This window comes from Thermobia domestica, chromosome 2 (genome assembly GCF_964235325.1).
Source record: "Thermobia domestica chromosome 2, izTheDome1.hap1.1, whole genome shotgun sequence".
NCBI lineage: Eukaryota > Metazoa > Arthropoda > Insecta > Zygentoma > Lepismatidae > Thermobia > Thermobia domestica.
In genome coordinates, this window is record NC_137455.1 from 326460429 (window position 1) to 326476256 (window position 15828).

Genomic DNA, 15828 nt, shown 5'->3' on the forward strand with positions numbered 1-15828 from the left:
AAGACATGCCATGAGATGGTGAAGAAATATCTGAAATCTCCATGTTTAAAACGGTTGGCAATAGTCCTTTGAGTGACATTTGCCCACGTCTTGATATACTTTAAATTGCACCAAGAACATTATAAACTATTTATTTACCTTGTTTCGGTATTTGTAACGTGTTTATCACTTGGAGCTTCCTATACTGTATTTTAATATACAGTATACCTGGAGCTTCCTATACTGTATTTTATAACTTCATGGCCCATAGATTGTAAAATTGAAGTGATGTTAGGAGGCAAAACCACAAGTTTTATGCACTGCAGATTGTTATTCCTAATGAGAGTCCAATCAAGATAAGATTTTTTTTTGTTTCTTTGAATTCAACTGGAAGTCCAAGTTACTACCTTTCAAAACTTGTCAATGTCACCCAAGATCCCGCATTGTTTTCATAAACTACAACTAGGGAACAGACGAGTACCAGGAATTTATTTTGGAAGGGGTCCAAAGCTGTTGCAAGACTACAAATTCAACATCATTTGTTATTATTTACTTTCTAATTTGTAAAAATTACTCCCAAACTCTTACTAAAATTAAAGAAAAGTAAGGATTTCAAGAGGATCCAGATCATCAGAATCTACTCTCTGCATATGTCCTTGATGCGGAGTGAATGATTTTATGAGTCTTGGTTTTCTCGATTTGCCAATAATCAGAAGCTTTTCTTTACATGATCCTGTAATATTTGTAGCAATGTGCATTATTTTGCTAGCGTGTTGTTCGCGGCACTGAAATAAAGATTAGTTTTATTGTTATTGTATGAATGCAATTTTATTATAACAGCAGTGTTTCTTTTTTAGTTTCTGTAAAACCTGAGATAGAGGCTATAGCACTTTTAACTGTCACTTCTTTGTATTGAAGTAAGAGCTTAAACTTATTTACAATTTCAACAGTGAATATTATAATATTGTAAAATATTATACTTACATAGGTTCTGTACTTTCAATTGGCATATTACTCAGAGCTATTAGACCATTTCGTCGTCCTAAAGATATAGAGAAGTTGGCTTTGAATATTGGCTCATCAAAGCATGGGAAAGCTCGTCTAGCATGATGTGGTTCAAATTGCGTTGCAGCAAGCCACCTTTAAAAAAAGATCACAAAAATTAAACAAAATATTGTTTTTAATTATTGTTTAGGGTTACAATACTAACCTCGCTACCTTTCCTTTTTCATGCTTCCGACGTACCTACTTGATAATGATATCCCCTTCTTCATATACACTCTACATTACTACATCGTAGTGAAACTTACAGTGTAATGTTGGAAATGACATCACTTATTAACATACTGTATTTCTGTCAGAGTTATTTTCACCTTAAAAAGAACAATTTGGGAATGAGAGTTAATTGAACAAACTTGAAGTACCTTTTTGTCTATGTGATCAAGCGTCGACTTAAACCACACACTGGGAGGTTAAATCTTATTGTCTGTTAATAAGTAATTAAGTGTAACTGAGGAGAATTACGTTCAATTTGTTATAACGTTCTTGTGGTTTCGGTTCCATCTTAAGTTAAGGTCCCAATCACATATATTTTTGGTGTTCAAAACATGTGTTAAACTACAATCTAACAATGAGCGTTAAAATAGAAGACAGCGTAAGTACTTCAGCCATTCCTAGTGAGTGCTGCAAAACAAGCGAGAGCACGAAGGAGATGAGTTTAAAGCTAATGTAGCCGTAAGTAATTCGAAAGTAAGTTGAAAGTTAAATAATTTAATTAACACAAGTAAAATACTTCATGAAACAAAAATGTCGAGAGATGATATGAAGTTAACAGTTTAGAATTTCTAAATAGACTGAGTACGCTGTTCTCGAGAGCGGCAAATTTTAAAAATTAATTGAATTTTAATTTTTTCAAGTGAAAAAATTCTTAAAACAAAACTTGGGTACTTCTTTAAACTTTTAAGACTGAAAAATAGTAAGTTATTAATATTTCCAGGTGCAAAAGTAAGAAACTATTGATCAAGTTCTTTTGTTAAGCATCAAAATATCAAGTGATCTAAACGTATTGACCCTTTAAACAGCTATAACTAAACTTTCCGTAAAACAGCACTACATTTTACAATTTAATATCGATAAAGAATCAAATGCAGTCCATCTCCGTGAAGAGTTTTGTGCTGTGTACAGGAAAGATATTACCAAAAATAATGGATAGAAAGTGGTTCAGCTTCTTTCTTTCTGGAAATTTCAATGTTCAAGATGTTCCTCGTGTTGGCAACAAATCGCAGCAAAAGCAGATCATAATATGACAAAATTTGACAATACTAGTATGTACCTATCATGAAATCGCTAGTGACCTAAACATACTTCACTAAATAGTGTTAAACTATTGGAGAAACCTGGCTACCGAAAGAAACTCGAAGCGTAGGTACCACATAATCTGACTTTAAACATTTATTCCATTGAATTTTTTAACTGTGAATCTCTACTAAAATGTATGGAACTTCAACTATTTGTGAAGTGGTTGAAAAAAGGGATAACTTACTATAACAATATGGAAAAACAATTATGGTCGAAGTAAGGAGAAGTCCTACTGTCTGTAGCAAAGCCCGCATTGACGCCAAGGAAAGTTATGACAGTTAAGTTCGGTGAATGAACATTGAAAGTATAATAATTCATAAATGAAATGTACTTTACTGTCCTTCGAAGTAGTTTCCAACCATGCCTGTACGGAGTTGAGAATATCTGAAAATATCCTGGAAACTTTTTAAAACGTCTTCTTTCGTGGTGCTTCCCAATACCTTCCACACATTCCCTTAGATGTCCGGAATATCATCAAATCTACTATCTTCCCAATAGATTTTGAGATATAGGAAGAGAAATAAATCGGGAATACTCAGATTTGGCAAATACAGTTAATGCCGAATTTGCACCATTCTCTTGTCTCCCAGAAACTGTCGGACTATAGTAACTGTGTGAGGATGAACTCACATAATCTGACTTTAAACATTTACTCCATTGACTTTTTAACTGTGAATCTCTACTAAAATGTATGGAACTTCAACTATTTGTGAAGCGGTTGAAAAAAGGGATCTTGGATTATCATTAAGAAGAAAAAATGAACCTTGTTCTTAGTTTCTGGGTTATACATCGTAGATGTTTCATGAAAAGCTCAATTATATCTTACACCTAGGAGTAGTCAATGTTATTCCCTCGGTAGTAATTCTTTGTGAAGTTACCCACCAGAAAAAGTGAAGAGAAACATCTTCATGCATTAGTTATTCGTCTTGTCCTTGTTCTGCCAATCGAATGCAGGAGTCCGACATTCCATGCTTTGGAGTTTTGTTTCATGGTTGTATCTCACACATCAATTTTCATCCTCTGTAACAATGTGTTTCACGAAAATTGGACCTTCACCCGCCATAGTGATACAATATTGTGAAGCAAGAACACGTCTTTGTATTTGCTTGTCCGTCAAGTGATATGGTAGAGGACATAAAATGTTTTCTTTTTTTCTAAGTTCTAGGTCACGATGAGCCTCAGTTTTTCAACACAAACGTTTAATTCCTCAGCTGCCAGTCGCACTATCACGTGAGGATTCTTGGAGATAAAAGTCCTCACTTTGTCAATGCTATCGTTACTGCGAGCAGTTTACGGCCTTCTGCTACGAGGGTCATCAGGGACATTTTCCCTCCCTGCTCGAAAATGGCATAACCAGTCATAAATGCACTTCATAACACAACTTGATTTCCATAAACTTCTTCCAGTACAGTAACTTTTCTTTGGCTGTCTTTCCAAGCATAAAAGAAAAGTGTAAATAGTGCCTTTTTTGTTTATTATATTGTGGCCACTGACTTGAGTCTCATGAAAAACCGAATACGCTAACAGGCAGCTAATAAAACACGAACCGTATAAAACGTTGTTAACTCATGACGCAACAACGCTGAATATCGCTATCGATTCCCGTTGCTACTTGTACGCATATTCTTTCCGCCAGTGTTTTCAAGTAAAGCGCAATCACTTCATTCACCGATCTTAATTGTCAGAGGCAATATTTACAAATTGCAATAAATATATTCTAAACCTTGAACTCCGAAGTCTCAATACTTTTTTATATAATCTAATATTTCACTTCTTTATAAAGGTAACCAATGAAGTTCTGTCGGTTTTTCACCACCACCTTTGAACATCGACATGTCACCTGAGACATAATTGGAAAATCAAAAATAGACTCATCAATATCAACAACTTTCAGCCAACGTTCTCAAAAGCCATAGATCCCATCGCGCTATAACTTGATAGGCTGTGAAACAAAGGAGTGATCAAGTGCGTTTTGCAGCTCTACTAGGGATTTGAACTGTACATCCTCTAAGGTGTTGCCCAAGGAATGAAACAGGCGATAATCGGACGGGGAAATGTCCGGGGAGTAAGGCGCATGCAATTGTCGCTTCCATTCAAGTAGGAGGACGTTGTCTCGGGTCATCCTAACCACGTACGGCTTAGCGTTTTCCTGTAACAGGAGTGAACCTTTGCGATTCACAAGTGCTGGCTCCGAAGTTTTTACTTTTCCTTGAACACGGCTCAACTGTTGACATTACACAATTGCATCGATGCTCTGACCAGCTGGTAGCAGTTTCCGATGCACGATGCGGCGAGCTGTCACACTACACAGAGAAGGACCTTCTTCTGGTGTTGTGCTGGTTTCAGCTGGTTTGGTACCGGTTAATGGGATACTAACCAATGACGCAGGTGCCCCTGAGCTTTGCACAGAACCCACTTCTCATCACATGTCAACTGCGTGTTCAGAAGTGACTCATTCCTCAGACGAAACAGCACAGAAACATGTAAATGGTGCGTCTTCAAGTGTTTTGTCAACATTCTTAAACTGTGAAACCACCGCTGCACTGTCCGCGTAGTCATGACAACCTAACCAAAAGCCTGGCATATCTTTCACCTCGCTACAGCTTTGACCCTATTTTGAACTCGTACAGCATACACTTTTTTTATGAATCCATGTTTACTTTGTACTTAAGCAAGTTCACGGTGTAAGCAAACTGCCACAAACAGGTAGTATGTTGAATATTCCCACACAAACAACTGAACATCACTTTATTTCCGTTCGCATTCAAATCACGTTTTGAGAGAAAATTGAACGGAGACCTCCACAAAAAGCGACAAAATTTTCTTGGTTACCACTATAGTTACATATAAGACTACTTATACTAGGAAAACATTTATAGGTGGCTCCGGGCTACATAAAAAGTGACAAATAGGATTAGCTAATTTGCGATACCTATGTTGTTCAAGTTGGACTACGTATATAACATCTTTAGATGTGAGATGAATGATTTATAGGTTTGACTATCCGTTTAGATAGTAGTCAAGGAATAACTATACTCCAGCAAGACCTGTAGTACCGTTGATTAATATAAGGAATAATCATGATAATTAAAATTATAGAGTGGTATTTCTACTTACCTACTTTCATTTCTAGTTTGATCAATGTAACTACTCCGGTAGTACCCATACAATAGATCCGTGAGTTCACCTGTGAATGTTATCTGCAAGAGATACGTCTTTCGTTCTTTCAAGTTTTCTTTTAATGTTATAACATAGAAATCGTTGTTCGTGTCGTAAGTATGGCTCTCTATTTCCAAAACTCTATCAGAATCCGTCTCAAGTAATTTCACTTCATCGTGTTGTATCTCAAGGTCAACAGAGTGAATCTTAATAATGTAGGTTTTCTCAATACAAATTAACAAAATTTCTTCAAATCCTTCGTACATGAAATTGGACTCCTCAAAATCTGTGATGATTGAAATTTTATAGGCTATTGGTCCTACGGTATGTGGAAGCCTATATTCAGGTAAACCAAAATTAAAAGATAAATTTATGAACTGAACTAAAAACACAATTATACATCTAGACATTGTTGCAAAACGATGCAAGATTTGCTACTTAAAACGTACAGATGAAAAAATACCTTCCTTGTGTTTTAAATATAACGTCTTTTTAAAATTATTTCACAGAATCCAATACAATTTCATGTAAATAGTTTCACTGTTGTATTGGATTTGGTGCATAGGTCTTCATTTTACTGATCCGTTTAATGTTACAGAGATGTAGTTCTACCAGACTGTTATATGCTATTTTGATAAACTTCTTCAAACACATTCGTAGACTACTTTATGAATATAAGTTATGATCTTCTAGATAAAAGAAACGCAGGTAGGAACACTCGTAGGCTGTAGACAATTTTAATTATGAAACAAATGCAATAAAATAATCATTCTTCAGGCATTCAATGTGGCTTCATTTGTATAACACAGATTCCTGAAAATATATTGAATATATAGAGATTTGTACAAGCAAACTAAAAAGGAATATATACACAGAGACAATAAAATACAAGTGAATTTACAGAAAATACACTGGTAATGTTTTTCTTAGCATCGTTAGATTAAGCAATTTGCTGTATTGCCAGTAATAATAATAATAATAATAATAAAACATATAAAGCTATCGACTCATTATAGGTGTATGTGATTTTAGATAAATTGAACCCTATGCCCCTGTTTCGTTCTCTGTTCCTGACTTGGCTTAAAATACAAAACTAAGTTCCCTGTAGGTAATTTTTGTGGCCTTGCAAAGCTATTTTAGCACTTATTTCATATACGGTGCATGGATTGTCTCCTGGTTGAAAGAAAATGAACCTGTCCGGTTTCTCTCTGAATAAATTATGGATTTCTTATGCATAAACGATATTTTAGTGGAATTAAAAGGAGTATAATATCATACATATATAAATAACTATATTCTTTACATTTCTCCTGATAACATTTAACAGTGGCTTTTCTCCTTTGCTCATTCTGAACAGTTCACACAAACACATATTCTAATATACCAAATTGATTATAGGATGCTTATCACTCGTATGAAAGATGTTAGTGCAGTATCGCTCATCAATCACAACGGATTGCAGAAACAACAATCATCGTCAAACTGTGTACTTTTAAATGTAATTGTCTTTACAATCAATAGATAGATAACCATAACCCATCGACTTCAAAATAATCCTAAATATAATTTCATAAAATATGCGGTTACTTGTCATCACTTTAAATCATCTTTTAATGATTAGCGTGTTCCAAATTTTGCACATAAACTTTCAGTATAGAGGCAACCTGAAAATCAAACAAAATAAAACAACAGCTATGTGATTAAATATTAAATAGAAAATTGCAAACCTAATAATTTCCTTCTGAAATATAAATTCAAACTTCATCGGTTACGAAAATTAATTCCGTGTTTTGAATTTTTTCTTTTACATTTCTGATCTAGCAAGAATAATGAAAAGCTATCGAAAAAGATTGTACACCAATTTTAAATATTTTATTTGTGTTGCACAGTTCTTTGACCCAACCTATACTTTTCATAAGAGAATGGTTTATTTCCATGCCTTTGCACAATGATATTTTTATGTGCATGGTAGAATAAGATATTGTTGTTGTATGTTGTGGCATCTCACATAAGCATTGATTTGCATGAACTCAAAGTACGATGCTTATTTAGAATTTGAGACCTCTATTTGTCTTTCGTTTTGTTGGGTTAGTATCAACATGATCACACGAAACTGGACTTCGAAATCCAGTTCTTGTGTATATATATATATATATATATATATATATATATATATATATATATATATATATATGTGTGTGTGTGTGTGTGTGTGTGTGTGTGTGTGTGTGTATGTATGTATGTGTGGGAGTAGCGCTGTACATAGATAACATATATATTCGCTTGCGGTTTACCTACGAGACAATTTGATTCATTTTCTGAATCACTTATCATTAGAAAAGTCCAAGAAACAAACCTGTGTGTTCGAGAGCTCTGTTCGAGAACTCAACTTCAATTTAAATCTTGATATTCTTAATAAATTACTTCACCTAGAGTTACAAACATAAACCTGAACTCAGACTACTAAATCGTAAATTGGGAGTCACAACTAACCAGTGATTTCTGTGTCAATATTTAGTTGTTCTGTATATATATATATATTTCTTGATTAAAGGTAGAAGAGTAGCTAAGTAATGAATAATATTGGAACGAACCCTCGAAAATAATTGTTACCTGTAAACTTTCCCTGCTCATATCCTATTTTAGTAGAGAACGAAGTATGTGAATCATACTGAAGGATAAAAATCTTAAATAACTTACATTCCCTGAGTTTGCTCTTTTCCTCTTGATTGCAAAACACCAATGATGCATTATCTGATACACTATATTTGCAAACAAACAAATATTCTGTATTCAAATTCCGTATGAATTAACGTACATAAAATATAGGTTAAATAAATTCGAGTTGAGTTTTCATAGAGGAAGAGTTAATAAATTCTTCACATAAGTGAAAGAGCTACGGTATTCCAAGACCAAAGAATTCGAAAAGATAAATACTCTTTCAGTTACCCTCAGTCCCATTTCTATGGAGGAAGAATTTAGTGTCAGCATTCGCTTTTGGTGATAAATGTCGTTGTTTCAGCAATGTTGGTTAGAGTACTCGGTGTCACATTAGGCACCGGAGACACGCGATCCTTTCCCTAGTTAACCTAGGTGAGTCTAATGTTTTATTAATTTAAACTAATTAACAGTTGAAAGTCGAGATTAGTAGATTTCCAGAAAGTGTTACTACTCTCATAATCAGGCATAAAGCATTGTATCATAAAAAGTAAATGAACTTTCCGCAAAACTTTCTCACATTTTACTATTTTGATTCGGTCAAGCAGAAAATGCAGCGCAGTCCTTTAAAGACATGTGTCCTGTATAAAGCCACGATACGTTATTATGAGCAACAATCAAAAGATGAATTAATCAGCTTGTTCTGAAAATTTTAAAATTCTGAATGGTCCTTGCAGTAGGAGACCAATTACAGCAAAACTGAAGGATATTCTGGCGAAAGTAGTAATTTCATCTTCAAAGACGTAAACATTCATTTTCAAACAGTGTTAAACTATTTGGAAAAAGCTTGCTACGAAAGAAAAGTTCTATGTTTGGTTACCACATGATCTAAGTTAAGAAAAATACTCAATCTCATTTCCATCAGCAAATTGATACTAATGAAAAGTGAATAAATATCGACCACAAATTGCGAAAATAATCATAGTGAAAGCTTGGAGAACCTTCATAGTCTGTGGTAAAGGCCATTGTGAATCCCAGGAAGGTTATTGTGTGAGCTTGGAAGGGTATCGTGTATCATTAACTGCGTCCGCTGGACCAAACCACACAATCAGACCTGTAATGTCGAATATTATCACGAGAACATCTAGCTATTCAAATAACACATACATCAGATCTCATACATATCTAATGATCAGTTAGAAATCGTGACAGATCGGCTGGATGCGTTTGACAAACCATCTTCGTTTCTTCCTATTCTCCTCGCAACATCTCTCAGATTTACATAATCAGCATAAACCATCATGATTACATCGTGAGTGCCATCAGATCTAGGGCCTGGTTGCTATCTTCGATTTTCCTTACAACATATTCTGTACAAAATTGAGACGAGAACAATGGAGATGACACATCTTATCTCAGACGAGTCTCCATCTGATAGTCCGTAGACAACTATTTTACTCTAGGGCTTTACTTTGGGTTTCTCTAAATCTCATTAAGTCATTATTGATCTAACTAGGATTTCGGGGGGAAAACATTTGGTAAGAATAAAATACAATTACCCCCCTAATAGAGTAGTAGATCTTCGTGAAATCAATAACTAATTGGTGTTCCGAAGTATTTTTATATTCCCATTTATTTTTTGTACTAAACGAATTTGTCAATGTCTCCTAAATTCATACTAATAATCCCCAATTAGCTAATCTATATATATATAATCAATCTTGCTAATAATATTTGAGAGAATTTTATGGACATACCTACATAGTTTTTAAATAAGTTTTCCTATCTTATTAGTGTATTGAAACAATGATTCCCTTTACTCTTATGGCAATTTCTCCTTGCTCCAGATGACTAGAAGGATATTGCGTATTTCATTCCACCATTTTTTCTCTCCAGATAAAATTAACTCAGCCTATCTTTCGTCTACACTCACCCATTTATGTTTCTTTAATTTCTTTATACCAACTTCTATTTGACAACACAATATTGCTGTGCGTCTTGCAAATAAGAACAGAAATAAAACCTGAACTACTGAACAAGACTGTACTATAGATAGAAATAAACCTTTACATGTTACGTTTTGATCTTCTAACCAAGATCCTCGTCAGGCATACACTCCTCGTCAGACATACATACTCCTCAGAGTGTATGTCTGATAAGGATCTTGGTTAAAAGATCGAAACATAACACATAAAGTATACATTTTTAGCAATAGTACATACAGTCTTGTTCAGCAGTTCAGTGTTTTATTTCTTACCTTCTATTTCTGTTCATTTAGGCTTTGGGATAAACTGTTCTAGTGTATTATTTTAACTTTCTCGCTGTATATTATTTCTGAGTGCGTATTGAACAACGAGTAAAAAAAATATAAATCTAATTGCAGCACTATCCGTATCAGTGGAAAATGTACATCTCGCTTTCTTCAATATATAATTTCTTAAATTCATTGATCCTTTGGAACCTTATTCTTGAAAGGATGAGCGAATTAATTACGGCTATTTTGAAGGGAAAACTCCCGCTTTGGGTTTATTCGGAAACAATAAATAAAGATGCCAGATTCGAACACTCAAGCCAGACCCCCCCCCAACTGGGGAAAACTGCAGAAGTGTTATTCTTCATTTAAGTGCAATAAGACATGATGAAATGATATCAAGTGTAGAAAAAAGTAATATTCATTGACATACTTAATGGTACTTAATTAAGTAATATACATTGTATACATATGATAACACGTTCATTTTGTCATTTACCTTTCCATACCTAAAAGGACATTTCCAATGAAAGGAAACATAGTTCTCGGATTAATAGTAGAATAAAAGAGACAAAGGAGAAAATAACAACAGTATGTGCAACTTATATGAATGTCTTTCTCGTTCAAACAAGTTACATTTCTTCATAAGAAGGTCGTCAGAAATGTTCATATTACGTTAGTTGTAAACTGCCGGAATTCTAGTCACCAGTTTGATTTCCGTTTGGATCAAGCTTTTTGGTATTTTATGTCTCGGAGTGGGATGTGGCATCTCCATAACCCAGTTGTTTGGAACTACAGTTAGCTACTGCTCCTTCAGACTGGGGTTGTGCCAGGCCGATTCAAAAAGTACTATCGAGTACAGTAGGAAGACTTTGATGCGAACTGCTTTCTTTGGATACCAACCTTGCTATTTGTGTCTGATAAATAGAATTGTGGGTTTGAAGATGCATGACCCGGAGCCATGGGCAGAAAAGTAAAATGTATGCATAACCAGCAGGACTGAATAGAGTAGGGCCCTGAATGATTTGTGGGAGTTTCGGGAAGTGCATTTTCCGTGTACGTCTTCCCTATCTTTGAAAACAAAAAAATAGAAAGAAACTATTGTTTATTGTAGCTCCAATTCTTCTTTTCCAGGGACTATTCGTTCTTGACAATGGGAATGGCTTTCTTCAATCGCGTTTCCCATGATCGCGTCGGCCCCATGTTGATCTTACAGCGAAGGGATTGCAGGGAAGTAGCGTCAGTTATTATCCTCGCAAACGTCATGGTATGAAATTGGGGCATTCACACACGTTCTTCCAGTATAAATGTATATTTAATACCAATTTACATGGATACTAAAACCATTTAAAATTGAATCCAGGCTCACCCTCTCGGAAAAAGACAACCCAAGCAAAACTTAGACAATCTCAAGTTTCAGATGTGGAAAGGACGAGTATCGTGATGCCTGTTGTCCGATAATTTGTACACTGAGAAAACATTTTAGGTTGCGTATTTAAAAAGATTGGTTACATGCGTAAATCCTGTAGTCATACAGCAGACGTATAAGCGAAAACGCATGTTTTACAATACTTTCTGTATAGGTATTCCACCTATACGTACTTTCCATATGAAACAATGTAAGCGGTTAGGGTCTCACACACAAATGGACGTATATAACATATATCTGACGAAGGCAACATAAGCATATGCATGCGATATACGAAAAACTGTTAGATAGCAGACATTCTGCATCGGCAGTGTCTATGTAGCATACGGATAACGTATGCTCCGTACTGATTTCTATAGTAAGCAAGAGGATACCGTATATTTGTAGGATATACCGCTGTCCGAAGAATGGATTTTTCTCTGTGTAATTAAGGATAAAGACGCTATTAGTGTCAATATTGAAGGAAGCCGCCCGAGTGCTATTAAGGATTTGTCTCCTTACCTCATTAGTAAATTTATTACTTATAAGGCCGAACAGGTTAAAGGGATCAAGAAATTATAGCATCGCACTTTCTTAGTAGAAATGATCAATGAGAAGAAAACAACGAAACTACTTAAACTGATTATCATAGAACCAGCTAACGTGTTCGTAGAACCCCATTGTCCACTGAACGTGTGATATCACGTTGGGACATTCTAATTGCCACCGAGAGGAGATTAAATCACAGCTGGATAAACAACATGTCGCAGCGCTCGCATCAAAAGTAACAAGTTAGGAGAACTGGTCGCTACCAGTCACTAATTTTTCCTTTCAGTTTGCTTACACTTTCGGACTACGTGAAGGCTGATTATTATCGATTTAAAGGTCCGTCCCTATATTCCCAGTCTCATGTATTGTTTCAAATGTCAACATTTCGGGCAAACCAGCAACTCGTGTAATGCACTGCTCTTTATGCGAATTGTGTTAGTAATCGTGCGCAACACTGTACAGAGACCAAGCCATTTTGTGTCAATTGTAAGGGCGAGCATTCTGTTTGGTCTTTAGACTGCCGTGCCTATTAACGTGGGAAACGTATCCAAAAGCTAGTGGTTCTTGAGAAGTCGTCTATATACTCGACATGCTAAGCTGTGTTTAAAAGAAAGCATCATCTTCCTCGCTCTTTCTGCCCTTTGCTATAGTAGCAGCTACTCTTTGTAAATCTATAGCAATTCAGATCTCCGAAGTTACCACTCAAATTGGATCTTGTTCCCTACAAAAGTCCAGAAATTCAGACCCAGTCCATCGACTAGCGGAACCTTGAAGCCACACTGTTTCTGTTAGTGTTCTTTCAGATGGTCTTCGGCGAACTGTACCTCTTCGCCGCTCACCTCACTCCACCCGCCGGCCTCAAAATTAGCCAGTATATACGTCAACTTAATGATATTGTCCCTTCTCCGAAAAAAAACAGATATTCACTTGTTCGTAAACCACCTTTAGAGTCTTTAAAGTCTGATATGGTGGAATACAAGCTGATGGAAATTGAGTGGACGGCCAACATGGAATGGTTCGCCTCAAACGTTTATATCTGATGTTTTATTGTTTCTTTACTATTGTTATAGTAATACACTTAATTTATTGTTGCTATTATTACTATGTATTGTCATTGAAATATATTTATTGTTAATAATAAAACTCCAACTGATCAAAGCAGTATATATATAAGATTATATATTTGTGTTACAGTTTCGGCTATGTAACATAACCTTCCTCAGACACATTATGAGAGAAATATCCAATTTTCACAACTTATGCAAGACACTCCTACTTTCTCTTTACAAAACGTAAACTTTTAATTCGCTCTAAAAAGTAAATTTTTAATTACTGTAGTCACTTTCTCTTTTTGCGCACCCGTTGTGAAACTCTCAATTGTTTGTTTGTCACTTACACCTTCTATTCGCTATTACCCATTTGCTGTTCTCCGTATTACACCTGCTCCAACATCTCGTGTTGTTTCTTTTAATTCTTTCATTCTATTTTGTCCTTCACCTTTTCCTATAATTAGTGTATTACAAGTCCACTAGACCAATTCATCAACTTCTCCTTCCCGTATTTCTTAATCCACTGGGTTTCTTTCCACTTTCTTATCACACTCCTTTTCTAATCCTTTTATTCCTTTCCAATATATCTCATGTCCTGTTTCTTTAATGTGTTTATATATTGCGTTGTTCTATCTTTTTTGTCTAGGATCATCCTTATGTTGTTTTATCCACTAATCTCTTTTTTGTGTACGTCTTATCGCACTCTTTACAATTAACATGGTACACTACTCTTTCCTCTTCTGATCTTATCTCCTTTTCTTTATTCTTTCTTTTCACTCTCACGAGGTCTATTATCCTCTTTCCTCCTTTCCTGCATGTTTTAATCTGTTTCTTCCTCAACAGACTCTTCAGAATCTCCATTTTCCCGCCTAAACTTTCAATACCAAACCATCCTTTCATTCTTTCTCTGCTTCTTCTTCTTTTCTTTCTCTCTTTCTTTCTTCTAAATCTTCCCTTCTGTATCCGTTCCCCTTTAATAATTGACACAGCGTTTCTGTCTTATTTTCTCCTTTCTTAGTCGATATCTATCATTTCTATTCTCTTTTTCATGTTCTGTATAAAACTCTTCTTAGTTCCCCTGTCTACGTCACTCCTCTTCTGGCAGTATATCCCAGCACCGCATTCTTTCCTGTACCATCTCGTTTCGAATTTTTCCTCCTATTTTCTCTATAGTCTATAATGTAAATTGTAACACAAATATAAATTCTTAATATATATATATATATATATATATATATATACTGCTTTGGTCAATTGGAGTTTTATTAGTAATCTTGAATTTTCCAAAGCTACAATGAATAATTTACAAATATTTATTGTTATTGTTCTGTATTTGGTATTTTCATAAAGTAATTATTTAATTTCTTCCTATATATTTTCTCTTCTCTTTTGGAGCAGTATTTTGGGTATATTTTCATATGTTGTTTCTTTAACTTTTATTTACAGCATGTGTTTTGATCGGGGACAAATATCTTGGTTTCTTTCATCCCCATTAAATCCCATTCAAATCAATTCGTATTTCAGGTTATATTCCTGAGTGTGTGAATATTTATATCAAATAATCACATAAAAATAAATCAGTTGTAAATCTTCATATGATCATTTCAGAATATACTGTAAGTAATTATTATGTTTAAATTATAACATCTGTGATATGATTCGTATTGACAGAACGTCGGAATATTAAATGCGAACATTATATGCGAATGTTAAATAAATATGAAGAAAACCGTGTAAGAGCAATAAATTAGTGTGTGTACTATATTTGCACTTGAATTTGTAGTGTATTATTGCAATCATATAAAGTACTGACGCTGGTAGAAATATTTATCGCAATTCCCATTACATATATAGTTCGATTTTACCGTGTTCAGAGTACAACTGTCCAAATTTGCGATCCAATCAGAGCCCAAACCCAACTGAAAATATCAAGAGTCCTAAGGAAATAAGAGATGGTGAGTTCAGTTAAAGAAAGTTAACCCGACCCTCAAATCTATAAATGACTAGGAGACCGGGACAATCGGGGCGATGAGGGCTGAGCCCTAGTCCGAGTTTGAATAAGTGAGCTCAACCCAGAGTGACAGACTTTAACCTGGGTCGGCATGATCGTGAGCTCTATTGAGGTGAGTGAACGCGAGCTTAGTTGAGGAGAGTGGGCCCGAGTCCCAACGATATAAGTGAATGCAAGCATGAGCAACAGTGAGCACGACCCCTATTGAAGTGAGTGTCCTCGAACTCCAATGTAGTGAGTGAGCGCCAGTCCGAGTGAGTGAATTGAGCCGAATTCTGAGTGAGGGAGACCCCAATTGAAAGAAGTGAGTCTGTGTATAAGTTCAACTGAAATTAAGGAGCGCGCGCCCCAGTAAACCAATGCAAAGTATCCATATAAGGTGCTAAATGAGGGAGAGAGGGTGTCA

General features: G+C 35.2%; 1 protein-coding gene across 1 annotated transcript in view; it reads right to left on the reverse strand.

The window, feature by feature from the left end:
* LOC145679511 (aminopeptidase N-like) overlaps positions 1-15828 on the reverse strand; it is a 46793-nt gene that overhangs the window by 14039 nt on the left and 16926 nt on the right. The window contains exons 2-3 of the mRNA XM_081750090.1: positions 5455-5878; positions 964-1119 (exon numbers count right to left, since the gene is read on the reverse strand). Of these exons, the coding sequence (XP_081606216.1) occupies positions 964-1119; positions 5455-5878 (580 nt within the window). The remainder of the gene's footprint in view (positions 1-963; positions 1120-5454; positions 5879-15828) is intronic.